The sequence below is a fragment of the Magallana gigas genome, chromosome 8 (genome assembly GCF_963853765.1).
Source record: "Magallana gigas chromosome 8, xbMagGiga1.1, whole genome shotgun sequence".
NCBI classification, from domain to species: Eukaryota; Metazoa; Mollusca; class Bivalvia; order Ostreida; family Ostreidae; genus Magallana; species Magallana gigas.
The window spans coordinates 13687082-13707167 of record NC_088860.1 but is presented as its reverse complement, the minus strand read 5'-3'; the positions used below and the strand labels follow the sequence as shown (position 1 = coordinate 13707167).

The 20086-nt window shown below is 34.9% G+C and overlaps 1 protein-coding gene and 1 long non-coding RNA gene across 2 annotated transcripts; both read right to left on the bottom strand.

Moving 5' to 3' along the window:
• Positions 1-1248: 1248 nt before the first annotated feature.
• LOC117689732 (uncharacterized) lies at positions 1249-9823 on the bottom strand. The gene is made up of 3 exons (XM_034471488.2): positions 9695-9823; positions 9304-9381; positions 1249-2366 (listed from the first exon to the last, which is right to left on the bottom strand). The coding sequence occupies exons 2-3, from the start codon at positions 9369-9371 to the stop codon at positions 1295-1297; spliced, it is 1140 nt and encodes a 379-aa protein (XP_034327379.2). The 5' UTR covers positions 9372-9381; positions 9695-9823; the 3' UTR covers positions 1249-1294.
• Positions 9824-12558: 2735 nt separating this feature from the next.
• On the bottom strand, positions 12559-14247 carry LOC117689733 (uncharacterized). The gene is made up of 2 exons (XR_004601938.2): positions 13813-14247; positions 12559-12982 (listed from the first exon to the last, which is right to left on the bottom strand). It is a non-coding gene; the product is annotated as an uncharacterized lncRNA (long non-coding RNA).
• Between the last annotated feature and the right edge of the window lie 5839 nt (positions 14248-20086).

Below are 20086 nucleotides of genomic sequence, written 5' to 3'. Positions count from 1 at the left end.
TACGCTTAGTCATTCTTCTAGATATGTCATGCACGTGGTGTCTCCCCTCTCGGACACGTGACCTTTCCCCGGGTACTCCGGCATCCCCCCACTTCATTGACCCCCTTGTGCTGAGAGATATTAAAATTAATAAGATGTAGAATCTGTTTATCAATCGTTGTAAAAATAAATAAAATACAGTTGTTTTGGTGCAAAAATGTATGACTATTTTCACGCCTCTAATCTTGCATTTAATATCAAAACACATTTAGTTTAAGAGGGCAGGATGGCTGTGGCCATTTATATACTTTATTAATCTCCTTTAGATGAGATGCTATGTATATAAATGAAGTAAAATATCAAAACTTTAAAGGTAAAACATGAAGAATATTCCTTTCAAAATAGATAGTTTACGGCGTTAAAAGTCGCATCTAAAAATGTTGACCACCCAGGGTCCTTAAATGGGGGATCACGGTAACTAAGAAACGAACCTGCTTTTAAAAACCTGTTGCATGTTACTTACAATTAAGGCTTAATTAAGACAGGATTTTATTATGCATCACTCGATGTTTCCAAAAGTAGTTTGATTATCATAATTATTCATTGTTACCTATGAGTGGAACCTATTCACTTCTCTAAACTCCATGTTATAAGTCAACACACAACATCTATTAATAGTCTGTCCCAAGTTATTACTTCCATCAATTTGATGATATTTAATTAAAATGCACATACCTGTGAAAGAAATACAGTTGAAATCGATAAATGGGAATATATAAAATATTTTCATTAAGCAAGTATCATTTTTCACTCATAAATGTTCAACGGAAACAAATTTCTTACGGAGATTTATAATGGGAAATGTTTACATCTTTTCTCCATTTGGAAGTACTCGGGATACCTCGCGCAATTTTTCAACGGCATCATCCGGGCTTCTTATTAATGGCTGATGCAATGCAAAATCCTCGTAGACTTTCTATTTTTGGAAGTGTATTGAAACCTGAAGCGGTAGAGGGGGCGTTTTAAAACAGATAATCTGAACATTTTCATATATATAAGTGGATGAACGTAGTTTAAGCACAAAGGTATCTATGGATATCGAAATATCATGCAAAAAGTGGTGGAAGCAAAAACTCGGGACATAGTATAAAACCTGTTAAACGATTCATCACTAGATGCAACCCATCTACAAATTTTGATAAATTTGACTATTAGTTACTTTTTTTCAAAAAACTAAATCTATTCATACTTTTAAAAATAAGTCACATAAAGCATGGCTGATATGGTGTCCATATCCATATTTATTTTCAATGTTCTAAAAAAAGCGGCGACCTCCAAGTGGACCGCCAAGCGATGAGCGAAGAGAACTGAGACTATTGAATCTGTCGTCATCATCGTCGTCGAGGTTAACCTGTGTCGTAGGAAGGAGGGGACTTATTACATTGTCATCGTTATTGTCAAGTCGCAATGGCGCTGCAGCATTTCTCAGCCCTTGCAGACCATTGCTCAATGCTCCTCGTCCGAACATATTTTCATAATTATTGTCGTCATCAATTGATCCAAATCTTTGGCTGAGCGAGGTCCGTCCGAGACCTAGAGATCTCAACCCAAGCCTGCCGGGTCGGCTCCAATTGTCGTCGTCGTTGTTCATCCAAGGATTACGGAAAATTCTGCCCATGGCACCTCTTGATCTGGAGAAAGGAGATCTCCAATCATTATCATCATCATCTCCTGTAAGTCCGCCAAGCGGGCCTCCTCTTGCTAGCCTCCTTCCTCTGTTCATCACCGAGGTGGCCCAGTTGTCATCATCATCTTGTCTCATTCTGCCAAACAGGCCTCCTCTTGCTAGCCTCCTTCCTCTGTTCATCACCGAGGTGGCCCAGTTGTCATCATCATCTTGTCTCATTCTGCCAAACAGGCCTCCTCTTGCTAGCCTCCTTCCTCTGTTCATCACCGAGGTGGCCCAGTTGTCATCATCGTCTCCTCTCGTTCTGCCAAACAGGCCTCCTCTTGCTAGCCTCCTTCCTCTGTTCATCACCGAGGTGGCCCAGTTGTCATCATCATCTCTTCTCATTCTGCCAAACAGGCCTCCTCTTGCTAGCCTCCTTCCTCTGTTCATCACTGAAGTGTACCAATTGTCACTGTCGTCATCCAAGTATAAACCTCTTCTTAGCCCTCTCGTGAGCCCCCTAGTAGCTAATTGTCCTCTTCCGACTAGGGGTGAACTGGTTCTTCTGAGCAGTGATCCGGAACGTAACCAGTCGTTGTCGTCGTCCAAGCGTAGCGGGTTGATGAGCCTTGGTGCGCGACGAATACCTCTCGCGAAAGGTCCTCGCAGTGTATAGGGATTGTCATCGATATCACCTAGACGCAAGGCAGAAGGAAATCTGAAATACAAACCAGAGGTTCAACTTCAGAATTATTAAATATAGCTGTTGTGTTTCAAGATGAAACAACATACATGTTCTTTAAAGGGACTTGGCCACGATTTGACTTAAAATTTTATTTTTCCATTTTCAATATTTACACTGATAAATATAGACGTTTATAATGCTATGTTAAAATATTAAATAAGTTTTCATTGTTTTTTACATGCCATATTGTCTAAGAAATGGTAATTCTCTACATTACATTTTTTGTAAACAAAGACTCGAGCTTTGTTTACATAACAATCAATTCATACCCCTGTATCTCGCCTGTAACTTGACTTTAACATTCAATATTTTGATCAATCATTTAAAATGCACAAGTAAACCATTTTATACATAAAAAGTAAAAAAAAAAAAGATCTCAAATCGTGTCCAAGTCCATTTAAAATCACAGTCATGCCTTGCACGTCTTTTACGACACATAACACCCATGCGAATGTGTTCGGAATGTTTTCTTTATCGTTGCTAAGTATGTAATAAATCCAAAGGTGCTCGAATGAAAGTTCACGAGACTTCACCGAGATTTGTCCAGTTCCTGTGAAATTTCGAGCGGAAGTATAAATGTTCGGATAATATTCTCAAAATACGTAAGTACTGGTTGATTTTCATATCATATTCTACTTTGATTTATGTTAAAACATCAACATATTTTAAGATGTATGTCTTATTTCACTATCTAGCAGTTTTTTAATTAAACGATGATATTCAGAACAGAGTTATCGTTCGTGTACAACCACGTGTAGAGTGGTTGATAATATAAACATTGGGTTGCTTAATAAAATCATAGCCATGTTTGATGCTTGTTGTGTGAAATACCATGTTTTTAAAAAAAAATAATGGGTGAATGTTTTGGATAAAAACTTAGTGTATCGTGCCATTTTCAATGAACATTCTGCATAAAATAGTACAGTCTGTTTCACTATTGATGTTATTACTAGGTCAGGCGCGGATCGAAAATTAATTCTTAGGGGGGATCTCTACTACGCATGATAATTGTCGCAACAGCAGAAAAAATACTTTTTTTTGTATTGTCACATTTATTTCTAGAACACATTTTATCCACCAATTAATAAAAATAAGGTCTAAAATCAATAAACCTCTAGAATTTACATTTGAATACAAGTACCTAGATTCTCTAAAATAGACTATAAACACGAGGCACGATTTTTACTGCGAAACTGAAAGGGTCAAATAAAACCACGTGGTCTAAAATTTAAATGACAATAACATTCGCAGGGGTGCATAAAACACCGCGTAGATGGAGCCTCATACCAAAGCTCATGTCCTTCAACAGTTCATTATTGTATAGCAACTATGGCATAATTAGCGGGGTTGAACGATGTGTGTAGATGTATACGTTAAAACATTACAAGGATAAAGTATATTTTGAGATGTCAAAATCCATGAAAAGAATATGGATTTATTTCTGTTTAAATGTGCGCTTTTTTCAAATCATACAGTCCACAATATATTTCGTACCAAAACGTTCAAGTGAAATTTTCATTTCATTTCTTAAATCATGGCATAAAAATACCCTACCATATCGTAAGAGTCGGGACATCAGCTTATAATATACAATGCAAATGCATGCAAAATATAACGCTTTACATTTTGCTTCTATAATACAATGTTGGGCAAGCAAATTCCTTCATGAAATACAAATAATTAATTGTATGTAAACAAATAGAACGTAAGAATCACTAGTGTATTACAAAAGACGACCTATAGGGCCGGTGTTGTATAGCAGTTTTTCCCCCATAGTAGCTTTTCCCCCCGGAAAACCTACTATATAGTAGCCTTTCCCCCCGGGGGGAAAAGCTACTATATAGTAGCTTTTCCCCCATAGTAGGGTTTCTCCCTCACGTTTTTGGTTCAGATTTTATAAAAAATATTTATGGAAATCCAGTAAGGATTAAAATCAATGTTTCTACACTCCCAGGTTGCATACATGTATATCTGCATTCATCTGTACAGGTTAAGTTTCGTTTTGCTGATTTATTATTTTTATAGACAATGCTGAAAGTTGAACATGTGTGTAATGGAATTACACATAGAACTTAATTTAGGTAATTTATTGACAATTTTTTTACAAGTTATACACTTATATGCATAATTCTATGTTCTGAAATTGTATTAAAGGAGAATGTTTTAAGAATTTCTTGATAAATTTATCAGACTGTTTGTCTGTTTGTGAAAATTTCATCCAGGCTAAACCTCTGTTTTAGAGAAATTTTGTTTCTGATGTTTCAGAGCCGGATTTTTAAAATCCTATTATAATAATAATAGTGCATATTCTTTAGGGTCCAATGTCTCATAAACTAGAGATGACCATATCACCATATTTTTATTGTGGCAGTGGTTTACCACTTGAAGATGACTCTGAAAATTTCAGCCCTTTATATTTTTTAGGGCCCCATATCTCAAAAACTATGGAAGACCACATGAACATATTTTTACGGTCATTTGAAAGTAAAAACATCATTTAAAAATACACAATCACTCATATATTTCTTTATCAAAATGATTGAAAATTACGTTTAATTCTGCTGCTTTTTTTCAATTTTTGAACAAAATTTTCTAAAAAGGTACGCGGTTAAAATTCATTATTCTTCAAAACATTTAATCAATTCATGAGATGACTAATGATATAATAAATAATTAGATAAATAAATCAATTAACTTTTATTCATAAAAGGAGAAACCAAAAATCAAAAATATATTATTATAACCAATCTAAGCACATATACGACTTATTTACTTGTTAGTTGATTAGAAGAACAAGCTTATATTTAAAAAAAAGTCAGCTCATCACAATATATGTGTTGGTTGTTTTTTGGGGTTTTTTTATTTTATTTTTTTAATTACCCTTGTTTAATTGTTCGAAGAAATAATATGGTACACAAGTAAATCTTTATTGTAAAAATATGAAACAAATAGTATAAATTTTCTAGGTAATTGAATCGTATATCTTGATTTATATGGCATCGTTTTCAAAAATGTATATTTATAAATCACGTTGCAAAAAATCAGCAAATAGTGAGTGACAATATAAACATAAAGTTAGTTCAGGCTCCATTTCACATTTTCAAAAGTAACCAGCAAAGATACCGACATTGTTCTGGTTGTGAAGACATTTCATTGTTTTTTAAAATGTTTACATCATAATATCTCGCGTTTCGTAGAAATGTGCTTAAAAATATGAATATGCGTGACTTTAAAACGAAATGGTTAACACTAACTTTACACATGCTTTTAATACATAACTAATATACCCCTTAACCATGATTTAGAACCCCATCAATCAAAGTAAAACTAAAACATTTCAGTTTCTCCTCATATCATTGCATCCTGTCTCCCGTTTGATATTTAGAAGAAGAAATATATAAATGATTTTAAGATCGTCAATTCTAACGGTATTAATTTTAAATTGATAGCCTTTTGGACGAAGGGAGTAATACATTTCCACTTTTTATTCCCTTCCTCTACAAAATTAAGTCAAGATTGGTCAGTTAGTTCCTTGAGGGAAGCTTATAAATTGATGGTAATACATTGGAAAATTAAATTTCCAAACCGGCGTATTTTCACTCAAATGTGTTCTCACATGTTCATAACGTCGAAGTCAAAACTGTAGATAAGCATCGATTAGATAAAAAAGATTCGAGGTATTCCGATATCTATGTAAATGGTGTTCCAAAAAGGGGTGAGAACAGGTGAAATAAACGATGATGACACATGCATGTTATGAAGGCGCATGCTTCGTTCATATTTGGGGTTGAAAAACCATGTATTTTATTCTATGTATTAATAAATGCCATAATTATCCTTTTTTGTGAGAAATTAATATCATATCAGTTATTGCAAATTATTGTCACGAATGGTCCGCAATAAACATGGCCGGAACGTAAAAATGGGGGAAAATCCACTATATAGTAGGTTTTCCGTGGGGGTAATCTGGCTATAAAAAGGGGGAAAGCCCACTATATAGTCAGCTTTCCGTGGGGGGAAAACTGCTATATAGCCATTTTTCCGGGGGGAAGAACTGCTATATAGCCATTTTTCCGGGGGGAAAGATGGCTAAGGGGAAAAGGCACTATATAACACCGGTATTGGTTTCTGTCTTTACTAAATGCATATCGATGTCCGTTCTACTTCTTGATTTTTAGTTATCATAATAAATAGTGATTGAAAAAAAAATCACATTCGTTGTCCGAACAGTATGAGTTATGGACGATTTCTTTCTTTATTATCTTTAAATTCTATTTTCAGATTACTCTCTATAATACGATACATGCACTCTACATGCGTTTATATACAAAATCGAAAGTCTCGCACGACCCGATTATAAAGTTCGCAAACCCTTTGACTCTTTGCGACAAATAATGAACGTCGCCTTAGTTTTTCCAACAGAACTAACAGGAAGAGTAATGTTTGCATATGCAGAAGGATTTTCACAAGGCGTTCGAACACATCATCATTCACTGTACATTGTACATTCAACTGAAATCTTCTCAAATTAACAGCTGCATCCTTCGTATAAGGGGACGTGCCTGATGCCGAAATGGCAATGGGACGGAAAACTCTAACTGACCTATCCCCATTTTTGTCTAATCTGTAAACCATTCTCCCGCATTTTTGGCATAAAATGTCACCAATGCACACGTTCTTTGCAAAGAGTGAACTGCATCTACTTTGCAGTACCTCTCCCATAATTATAAAATTTCCTAAAGATTTTCTGAAAAGGCATACGCAACAGTTTTTGCTCAGCATGATTTTTGGGAGTTGATTTTAATCAACTCTCCTATGCAGTTATTCTGGCAAACCGAAACTGAAACAGTGTTTGGACCTAAGCACAAATCATCATCGCTGACAAGACTTAGTTCTTGAAAATAATCGATAAATTCGATGTAATGTATCAGAAGCATTGGGGTTTTTTAAATGAAACCTATTTGTATAAATACCCTAAAAATAGATTTTAAATAGTACGAACAATTTAGATATTTTTGCAGTCGTATGTATTCCTACGCCAGAGTTCAATATATTCTTGTTCAACCATCGGCTGTCTCCGTAAATCTCCGACAAGCAGAGAGTCATTCTCTATTTAGAGATCGCGTCATCCAGCTACCACGTAACCTAGTGTTGGCAGAGTTGTCGGAGATTTACATCAATATCTTTAATTCAAAGAGCAAATGTGCGTTTATGGAAGAAGATCGAAGTTAAATATACAAAATGCACAATTCTCAAAAAAATAAAATAAAAATAAGACAGTGTTTACAAATGCCGTTGATTAAAAAAAGAAAGCGTATGGCCACAGATGGAATCGAACCAGCGCACACAACACATCATTTGTTACATAGTCAGCAGTTTAACCTGTTGAGCTCTCCAGAACTTAAACTTTTCGATGTAAATATATACCACAATGATAGAAATTAGTTAAATTTTAGTCAGTTAGAATTTAGTTAAATTTTTGTCGGTTTTTTGCAAAATTCGATCCAAGGGCCGAGGTGCACCTAAAATTCTTTTTATTTATTCCTTTGAGCAAAAAACTGAGATTTTTTAGAAGCAGGGCGGTCCTCCTGGAGATTATCTCGGCCAAAATCATGCAGAAATATACCATTCTACTGAGAAAATGCTCTTTAAACCAATTTTGAAGATTAATGATAAAATTGCAAGAGCAAAGAACTATATATGACAAAAGTTAAATTTGGCCCCCATTATTCGCCATTTTTTAAGTGTTTCGTGTACAATAAAATGTTAACTAATTTTTTTGAAGAGTTGATATAAAATATATTTTTCATCTATTCATTTGATTTATTTGCACTCACTGGCAGTATATGACGCCAGAAGTGACGCCATTTCTATAATTCAATCAAAATCAGCCAAAAATTGACATTTTTCTTATCTATTTACGAATGGGAAATATAGAGCGCATGCTTGAACAAGGAAATTTTTTTTGTCACTTATTAGTCTTAGCTAGATACATCTCTGATTAAAATATTTTATTTGTTCAAGAATGCGCTCTATGTTTTCGGAATGAAAAACTGCTTGAAAACAAGCTGTTTTACGCTAAAAATGCAAAAGTGACGGGAAAAGGTTATCTTTACAATGTCATATTTCTAAATTGTGGGCACTTGAACCAAAATGAATATTATGTAAACACATCACATACATATCTGTACTAAGAAAACAAAGAATGATAGTAAAATGATAATGTTCATTTTAGGGGGCCATTTTAGGCCCTTATCATATAAAGTCCTTTAGATATATATACGTTAGAAAATAACAAAAAACTTTGATTTTGACGATTGATTTTTCCCGGGAAATCCATCTCCCCTATATGTCAATTCTTTTGTAATTCACAATAGTTCCTTTTACTTCACAGACTGAAATTACGAAATATCATAGGCTAATACTTTTAGTTTAAAATTTGCAATTCCCTTTACTTCCATGCTCCTTCATGTATGAAACACACACATTGTTGTTACTGTATAATATCGTCTTTCGTTAGAAATAAAGATGGGAAAACTAAATGGAAGTTGATAATGCTATCGTCTTCTTTTCCTTTTTTCCCCCTTTTTTTTATTTTTTTTTTGCACGAACAATTACAAGCTTTATCTATCTACATGTATTAACAAAATCTTCAAGCGCGTATCAGATAAATATAAATCTTTCTTTTTTAAGCTTTCTGTATTACATTTACGTGTACATGAAGGTATATATCTATTAGCTGGCGAACTAAACATTATTAAAAGGAGGGTTTAATGCTTTTATAACCACTAACACAACTAAAGAATATGTTTGCCGTCAAAGTGGCACCCCCATGCCCACAAACCATCCACACCCACAAAACCCACACAACTCCCCTTTACATAATTAAATAATTTCATCTAATTATTACCTCCTCAATGACAGCTGCGCACTGGCAACTGATACTAAAAGCACCAACCCCAAACAAACCGTCCTCATATTGGAGACTCTGAAAATAATAAACAATTTAATTAAACAAGGGTTAGACATCAGCTCTAGAAACCAAATTAAATTGGCAAATCTTTATTCTATGCAGCAAAAACAAAAGTATATACATTGAATACGATCAAGAAAATATTATTAAAAAATTACGATAAAAATAAATATTCGTTCTGAAATCGGTATGATCAAAGATATTTAGTTTTATATAATAAGAAAACGGAAAAATTATAAATTCTATAATCTTAAGCACAATTTTTTTTACAATAGTAAAACTATGAATAGATAACATGGAGTCTGAAGACTTGCAGTAGGACTTTTACCTATAATTAAGATCCTTTGGCGATAGACAGGTGTCGAGTCCCGGGTCCCTCTGAAGACGCCGAGTGACAGTCACCAGTCTTTAATACATCTTGCTGACAGTACTTATCTGAACCCGGCGTTTGACTGATGCATGCAAGTCAATTTCAATGAACTCGTCAATCAAGGATCGTTCTACACAAAGTGTGTAATAGAGCGTCTTGTTCGTGTAACAAAACTTTTTTTATGCCATGGATGAAGATTGATTGGTGATTTTACCTTAACCATCAGTGTAGGTTGATTGTGTTCAAGGTGTTATGTTTGTTTCCCCTCCCCAAACCTTCACAACATGGCGATTTTAACCAACTGATATATCGCCAAATCATGGTGTTTATCTCAGTACATATATAAATGGTTGTAGCTTCGATCTACTGACCCAAAGGGACTGGGTTCAATACTGCAGGGGCTTCTGTTTTCGTGAATAGTGGTGAAATTCTAAAGGTTTATAGTCCTCCAAAATTGAATTTTTTCTGTCATTTTCAAGTTGAACACATGCAAGAAATTCATACTAGTATCTTGTAGGCATGCAGAACTTCTCACAAAGGTGTGGGTGACATTTAACCCCTGAATTTTTAATTGTTCTTTTAGTTTGTGCAACACTCCATTTCACATAAAGAATTTCTGCAATCACATATTTTCAGTACTTGTGTTCTTGACAGGGGAATGAGATCTACGGGGCTATAATGAATTATACAAGACTAGTGCTCTGAGAGCATGATTAAGTGAGCATGGCTAGTTACATTTTTTATCCGTGAAATGTACTGTAGATATACACAATGTACTGTTTATAACGTTAAAGTTTCTTACAGTAAAGAGGTTAGAAATGCCTTTGAGTTTACATCAAATAGACTGCGCAAACATCTAGTGTTATTGTAAAACAATAGTAGTTTGCATTGTACATGTCCACATATTTAACTGCATAGATCTCCAGTTAGCTTTGTTTTGCAAGAATTTTGCAAGAAACAAAATTCACAGTTGCAAAAATGTTTCCTTAAGGTCAGACGACACGTTCCTCAATTTAACAAAACCTTTTCTAGGAATTTGATTTACTACTACTTTGACAAGCTTTCTTGCAAATACTAGAATGACGTTTAAAACCAATTTCGCTGAAAATCTGAATTATTTTTATTGGAACTCTTTATTAATGAAGATACACAAAAGATGCTCGAGGAACGTGTCGTCTGACCCTAAATGAACCTATACATGTACTTGAATGATACGTGATCAAATCTTCAGAGAGGCCATTAAGGCTTCACAGGATTTGATCACGTGACCAACCAAGTTAAATTCATATCCCGGTGAACTTTTTAACATTGTTGTTTATATCTTAAAAACAAAAAACAAAGCAAAAACTAAAAAAAAACACACACAAAAAAAAAACAAGAAAAAAATCCGCGGCAGTCATCCAGTCACGTTTATTGAGAGTAAAGGCGCAACTAAAGTTACGTAAGCATCACATATCATTATGCATGTGCACGCCTGCTTTTATGAAGGTGGCGACATTGCAGAAAAATACATAACCTGCGTAAGCGTGTTATGTAATTTTTTTCTATAATGAACGCTACCTTCATAACCCGCATGAATCATCAAAGAAAGAATTTTATTGTTTATATTTACAGCTTTCTTTTAACTAATTAATAAATTGATTATAAAAAGTAAGTAAAATTTACTAAATAACTGTTAATGTAAATCAGATAGCTGAAAGAAACAGCCAAATCGTCTCCTATGAGACTTTAAGTCTGACATCATCATGGTTATTTCATGCAGTCAGTTGTTTTTCTTAGGTTGTGGGTTTCGACCAATTGATAAACGGGCTGTGTAGATGTCAGTCCTGTCAGTTTCTTGTCAGTTTCAGACACTGTAAATTTCAGACATTCAGAAGTTGGAGTTCTATTCTATATAAAATTATTACTCGCTGACCGAATAATAAACACGACCAGTAAGAGGCTTAGCTAGCCTGGTGAATAATAGGAAATTTCGTATAATACAATTATAATAAGATATCTTTCAAGGGGCTGGCTAACACCCTGTATCCCATATTTGGGCCTTCATATTTGGTGGGGATGGGGCCCCGGGGAAGCCCAGTCGACCCTCAAAAGGAATTGGGTTTACACGGCCATTAACAGGCTTAGCTAGCCTGGCGAATAATAGGAAATTTCGTATAATACAATTATAATGGGATATCTTTCAAGGGGCTGGCTAACACCCTGTATCCCATATTTGGGCCTTCATATTTGGTGGGGATGGGGCCCCGGGATATCTTCGAAAACTCTCCAAAGATGTTGATATTACGATATCACACAACTTGTTAAACTGTTGACTAGTTTCAAAACATGTTTAAAATATGACCCAGCACTGAAACTGACTCTATAGCAGGACCAAGAAATTTTAAAATAGATGTTCTTGAACTTTACTAGATATAATAAATCATCTTGATCTAGACTACAATCAATCAATCATCATCAACACAATGGTTCAGTTGTTCATTATTTTTAGTTACGATCGATATTCAAGGGTTGATCCAAAAGTAATGTCACACAACGCATTGCGATTCATACCATTTTGGTATAAACTCGAATTATTTTTTTTTTATTTCGTAGAATTACTGAATGTATGTATACATTATATTATCATCAGATTTGGTAGACCTTGTTTAGCAATAATGTTATTCAACATGAGCCAATCATTTAGAATTTTCAAAAACTGCAAAAATGAGGTCACTGCGCAAGGCCAAATTCTGTTCTATAGAACAATAAACTGAAATGTTTCGTTGATATTTTCGTATATACTAAAATTCACTCTAAAATACAGACCTGCAGCTAACTAAACTCATGATCAAACTTTATTGATTTTGGCTCAATCATGGACATAAGAGCAAGACATAAAGTTACAGAAGGTGATGTGTGGCAAAACCATCTAATACGTAACATCTTGGATTTTTTTTAAAGAATAAGTCTGTTCAAAAGAATGCTTTCATTTATATCACTGAGACCACAGTCTATATATAATCATTGTTTTATCGTCTCCACCAATCATTGTCGTCGCTATTCCCCCTCCCCCAGCCACTGTCGTCGTTGTAGTTCCTCCACCCACTGTCATCCCCCCTGTCCCAGGGACTCCAGCGTCTGTAGGGGCTATAGGTGCGCCAGGGGCTCCACAGACTGAAGGGAGAGACGTACCGGACCTGACAGTGGACGGCCACCAAAAGTGACAGAAGCGTCAGGATAAAAACCGTCTTCATGGTGTTTAGACTACAATAGAGTAAACAAAGTAACTTTTCATGAATTGAAGTTAGCGAAGTTAGCGATCGATTATCAACGAGATTGAACAAAGGCCAAATAAGCTAATATTCTAAAAGGTAAATTAATATTGAACTCGAATCAACGAGATATGTATCTCGGTAAAACGAGTTAACTAGTCATCCTGTCATAACGAGTTATTTATCTCTCTTCAGAACATAACCCACTTCTTCATCCAATCAGCAGTAGCTAAATACATGTATTCTATTAAGTGATGTTTTTAATCGTTCAGAATTTGAGAGATGATATTTGATTGGCACAGAACTTTTGATTAGCCAATGAAAAGGTGGGTTTATCTCGTTATTGCGAGTAAGTATCTCATCTCGTGATTATTTCTTTCAAACGAGTTGATATTTCGTTCTATAAAGTTAATTACAATGGATCTCGTCAGTTATAACGAGTTAGTTATCTAGAGAGTTATTTGATATACCTTTACAACTGCATTTAAACACATTGTTACTTAGCAGTGTTCAGTTCATTAAGTTACATGTATAACTTAACACCTATAATATACAATTTTTATATACACATTGAAATGTTTTCTTTTCGGTGTCTATACGAGTAATGAAGGTAGCAGTAACTGTGGAAAAAATAACACATATAACATGACGTGTTCACTATATTTTATATTGTATTTATATCTTGAATAATAAATTTACAGATGAGAACATACATTTATTTATCACTATTTTAGATTCTGATCTATAACAGTTTCTAACAGATATGTTATAGGTTTTAAACTGAATGAATTTTAAAATCATAATGTAACAAATATTTCATACCTTTTTTCTCACGGCTGGTCAATCTCAGAGATGCCCCTTCGACTAAATGCGTGCACCATGATCTTATATACACGCTTAAATTAATGCAAATCAAGCATCATTTGATTAATTGTTATTTTAACAAATGTTTTGAGTAATTTTATGAAGATTTATTTAAGGTCGCTGATCTAATATGACCATCGTTGGATACCGCCGGGTTATCACGTCTTTTTCTGATGAATGAAAGACGTGATCACGCGTGAGTATCCAACGATGTAGTATGACGTATGACACGCTCACAAGCACCTGACTTTAACATATTTCTTTTTACAGCAAAGTATAGAACAGGAAATTATCTCGCTGTAAAAAGAACATTTCAACGTCAGGTGCCTATGGACATGCTCTGGAGAAAATGTACGATAATATTTTACTAGCAATCTTTTTTAGCGTATTCAATTAAAGTAATTGACGGAAAAATTATACTTAAGCTATTTCCTGTCTCCATAGTTTAGTTCACTATTAAAGGGAACACATTAGGACTTTGTAATTGAATGTAATAATTCAAAAACAGTTGCAATGCATTGTTATTTTAAATATTAATTAGTCAAGGCGTCTGATTTTATTAGCCGTAAATTTGTCAATGATAGTTGAGATCGCAACATGCCTCCATCTATGAATATGCATCACTGAAAGGTTTGACATAATATATATTTGTGACGTCAAACAAATGTAAAGTAGACAGATACTTGCTGTGTATTTTTATTTTTTTTTATTTTTTTTATGTGACATTTTAACATTTTTAATTTTTGGTCTTAAAATAATGTGTAGGCACGTGCCTTAAGTGCTTAACGGCATCTACGCCACTGAAGGTGATGAAACATGGATACATTATTTTGAACCACAGAGAAAATTGATAACAAGATGTGGTTGACTAGAAAGGAAAAACGCCCTATTATAGCAAAACGATGCCAAAGTTAAAAGAAAATATCTGACATACGCAATTTTCTTTAATAATGAAGGTGTTCAAGTTGCTATTCCAAAAGGCCGAACAATCACCGGACATGTATACAAAAATTCTGTGTTGAAGAAAGTTGCGAAACATTGCGAAAGGAGGAGACCAAAGTCTGGAATTCGCAACATTCGACTTCTTCATGACAAAAGATCACTTTTGGAAAAAGAAAAGTTCATGTTTTGACCCATCCTCCCTATTTACCCGATTTGTCTCCCTGTGACTTTTCTTTTTTCTGAATTAAAAAAGCACTCGTCAGGAAGAAAATATATATGCTATAAGGAATGCTTTGGAATCTGCCATTTATCAGTACGTGAATATCATTCCCAAATAAACATTACATGAATGCATTCAAACCTGGGATATATCGGTTGAAATTATGTGTTTCTGTTAGATAGTATTTTGAAGGTAACCATTAATAAAAATAAAAAAATATATCGTATTGTGTTATTTTTGTAACAGCGATGACATACAGGTGCTCCAGGGCGCTGCTTATCATTAAGTTTGACCATTTTTTAATTTGCTGACCGACCTGTAAACTTGTCTCAATGACATACACTTGTTTCCATACACATCACACACTTCTTTGAAAATTTCTTTCGAGTCTTTACCTAGTCTGACACTTGATTTTAGGTAGCCTCTAATTTCGGCCTTATTGGGTGAGGACTTACCAGTCATATTTTCATACAGTGTCTTAAGTAGGGGCGATATGTCAGCTTCTCAAAGGAGTATTCGATGATGAAACGTGGTCAGATAAATGTATTTATTAAAGGTTCGAATAACACGTGTTCGTGTTTATTTACACCTGTAATCTATTGGTTAGTTGTTGGTCACCTTGTCAGGTGACATTTAAATATTCATTGCACGGGTTTTAACTGACCGATGTTAGCGCGAAAAGTTATATAACCATTCGAAGGCTCTTTTCAGTGCAGATAACTTAATTCCCACCCACCCGCCCTTACTTTTGATGTTTATTGGAATATTATGTTAAAATATTGTTTTATTTTTTAGAAATGAAGATAAAGAAGAAAACTTGTGTATTTTCATGAATAAGTAAACTGCACTTCAGAGCGCTTCACATCCTAATATACGTGTTTGTGTTTTATTTTATAAATTATTTATGTTCGTTTGAGTGGAACGAATAAGAACATAAACGGCCATAAATAGAATATGGACCAAATTATGCGTGAAAAGAAATTCCAAGGTCAATTGAACCCTGCTTTTTATGGAATCTGATAAGTGACATTGTTTATTGAACGCCCTTTGTATGCCTTCTCAAAAGAGAATATTTTCAGAACAATACCGGAAGAGAATGTGTATTATATTAACTTAAGGGCATTAAACTTCTTGCTAAAACATTCCGTTTTTGATTCATGACCGTGAACGAGTCGAATTAAGACTTGCAAATATCTGCAATTTTTTCATAGAATGGATATAGCAAAAAACATGACATCGCTCTGCATCAATCCATCTAATTTGAATATATAGACCATACATAAAATTTCTGCACTTATTTGCACATATATTAAGGCAGGTGTTGACAGCTATTATCAAATTTTTACATCAAAATTTGAGATATATATACTGTGGAGAGAGAGAGAGAGAGAGAGAGAGAGAGAGAGAGAGAGAGAGAGAGAGAGAGATTCTTATTATGTTTTCAGGGGATGATGAAGTGTTTTGTTCTGTCACCTTTCATTTTTTACTGCATCTGGTCTTCAGTCCATATTCATCATAACATGAGATAGTGGACTTTGCCAATATTTTTCATGTCGTGAGGATTTTTTACAGCAAAGAATTTGATTTGAAGTTTGCTTTTGACTCATATATCAAGATATTTTAAACACAAGGATACGAAATACTGTTTTATTATTACAAAAGGCCATGAGTGGCTACATCGAATATTATAATTATTGGGTTTAAATAATTGTTGTACGAACTCATTCCCTGACAACGACAACATTTTTCCTACAGGTAATGGGTATGCGTGAAATTGAAACCAAGTTTTGACGTGTCCTTATCAACAAAAGAATCTTGAGAGGAATTCAAACACTAAATTTTGTAAAGGTGCATTTGAATTAATCCCCTTCAGCGTGGTGGGAATGCTTAAAGGGTACCTGCAGTGCCGGTCATTTTTTTGATATAATGGAAATCTATGTGTAAAAACATCATCCTGAAAATATTACAGCGATCGCATAAGCAATTTTCGAGATATTTGGGGAAAACCCGATTTCACACCTGAACGAGTTTCGAATCAAGCCGATTTGGCGCGAGATGAACAGTGACGTCATGGGGTCGACGCCAACGCCGCTGCATGAGAATCAGGAATATCGTATGAAAACTGTTCGTTTTCTTGTTTTATATCCTCATCAACCCTGGATGACTAAATATACTGTTGTTTGAGTATTTTAATATCTACCAGAGATGCCGAATTCGGAAAAATGTTTGCTTGAATTCAGTCAAACACTATTGTTATAGTAATCATATTTTATTAATATGGTTATTCTTTCGAATGATTTTTCCGTGACATTATTAACTGATTAATAATATTGATAATACATATTTCGTAAAAGGTAACGCGGGGTCTTTTTCCTCGTATAAGGCATAAAATCACAAATGATGTAATAATCAATATCAATAATATTGATATCAGACCAATTACAATCAAAAAATGATGCACTCTTTAACAATTTACATCCTTTGTCAAAATGTTCAAGTTTACTCAGATTTCAAAATGATTCGTTGTTAGTATAACAATTTAACCTATATGGAGTTAAAGCGTTAAATTGCTGACCATAGCGCTCGAAAGAAAGCTGCACTTTAAGACCAACGTAATTACCTCCGAAATAATTACTTGATCACATAAAAAAAGGTTTAATTAAGTTGCTGAATTGTAAATTTGGTCATTATTTAAGTGATTAGATAAGTAACATTAAAGGCATTTATTTCGAACATTAGTTTATTTTTTGATAGTGTTATGCATGATTCTTTAATCACTGATTGACCGACTATACACATGTATTCGCTTACGAATGTTTGATTTTACACAGTCTAATTTATTTTTCTGTTTTTTTTTAACAATTGCGTAGCTAATTATACACAAATCAATTTACCAGTCTAGAGGTGTGAAACCCTCTCTTTGTTCACCAGACTCGTGTACCATGTGTATACATACCCCAGATACACGTGTGTCTGGAGAAGTGGCTTCTTTAGTTTACCTGTCTACCTGTGTCATTGTCTCGGATCACTCGTGTGTGAAAGGATATTATGTAATCAATCAAAGGCCTGAAGGGCCACAATGGCGTCGAGTTAAAGTTAATTTGAAGAGTAACAAGAGGCCCATGGGCCACATCGCTCACCTGAGGAACAATAGGTATGATAAAATCAGCTTAATGGAGTCATAATACAAACTATCTGGACAATGTACAATAATACATGTAGATCCTGTATAAATAAAATCCATTTTCCCCTGGACATTCTTATGTTTATAATCATTAGTCCCTTTTCTAACAGGATGATTTTATAGTCATATCATATGTTGAGTATTGCAGTTCTCAAAAAGATCCTTAACAATAGTTTATATATGGGATATAAACGTACATCAAACTCTGAACCTTCTCGTGAGGCCTAAGAATTGTCCTGGGGCCAAAGTCTTAACAATTGTAAAGAATCATCTAGCTGATTAGTTTCTGAGAAGATTTTTAAAGATCTACCCTATATATTCCTTTGTTAAACTTTGACCCCCCCCCCCCATTGTGGCCCCACCCTACCCCTGGGGATCATGATTTTCACAACCTTGAATCTACACTACCTGAGGATGCTTTCACACAAGTTTCAGCTTTCCTAGCTGATTAGTTTCTGAGAAGTAGATTTTTAATGGTTTACTATGTTTATTCCTATGTAAAACATCGACCTCCCATTGTGGCCCAAACCTACCCCCAGGGGTCATGATTTTCACAACCTTGAATCTACACTACCTGAGGATGCTTCCACACAAGTTTCAGTTTTCCTGGCTGAGAAAAGAAGATTTTTAAAGATTTACTTTATATAATCATATGTTAAACTTCGACCCCCCATTGTAGCCCCAACCTACCCCCAGGGGTTATTATTTTCACAACCTTGAATTTACACTACCTGAGGATGCATCCACACAAGTGTCAGCTTTCCTGGCTGAATAGTTTCTGAGAAAAAGATTTTTAAAGATTTACTGTATATATTCCTATGTAAAACTTCGATCCCCCATTGTGGCCCCACCCTACCCCCGGGGGTCATGACTTTCACAACTATGAATCTACACTACCTGGGGATGCTTTCACACAAGTTTCAGCTTTCCTGGCTGATTAGTTTCTGAGAAGAAGATTTTTAAAGATTTACTCTATATATTCCTATGTAAAACTTCGACCCACCATTGTGGCCCCACTCTACCCCGGGGGTCATGATTCTCACAACTTTCAATCTACACTACCTGAGGATGCTTCCACACAAGTGTCAGCTTTCCTGGCCGATTAGTTTCTGAGAAGAAGATTTTTAAAGATTTACTTTATATATTCATATGTTAAACTTCGACCCCCCATTGTGGCCCTACCCCCGGGGGTCATGATTTTTTCAACTTTGAATTTACACTACCTGAGCATACTTCCACACAAGTGTCAGCTTTTTCTGACCGATTAGTTTCTGAGAAGAAGATTTTTAAAGATTTACTGTATATATTCCTATGTAAAACTTCGATCTCCCATTGTGGCCCCAACCTACCCCCGGGGGTCATGATTTTCACAACTATGAATGTACATTACCTGATGATGCTTTCACACAAGTTTCAGCTTTCATGTCTGATTAGTTTCTGAGAAGAAGATTTTTAAAGATTTACTCTATATATTTATTTGTTAAACTTCGACCCCCCACCCTACCCCCGGGGGTCATGACTTTCACAACTATGAATCTACACTACCTGAGGATGCTTTCACACAAGTTTCAGCTTTCCTGGCTGATTAGTTTCTGAGAAGAAGATTTTTAAAGATTTACTCTATATATTCCTATGTAAAACTTCGACCCACCATTGTGGCCCCACTCTACCCCGGGGGTCATGATTCTCACAACTTTCAATCTACACTACCTGAGGATGCTTCCACACAAGTGTCAGCTTTCCTGGCCGATTAGTTTCTGAGAAGAAGATTTTTAAAGATTTACTTTATATATTCATATGTTAAACTTCGACCCCCCATTGTGGCCCTACCCCCGGGGGTCATGATTTTTTCAACTTTGAATTTACACTACCTGAGCATACTTCCA

What these genes read in the sequence shown, in the direction of transcription:
- LOC117689732 (XM_034471488.2), bottom strand. Translation starts at nt 9,371, where the DNA reads ATGAGGACGGTTTGTTTGGGGTTGGTGCTTTTAGTATCAGTTGCCAGT. An exon ending in GCGCAGCTGTCATTGAGGAG is followed by an intron (nt 2,367 to 9,303) that starts GTAATAATTAGA and finishes TTTGTATTTCAG; the next exon opens with ATTTCCTTCTGCCTTGCGTC.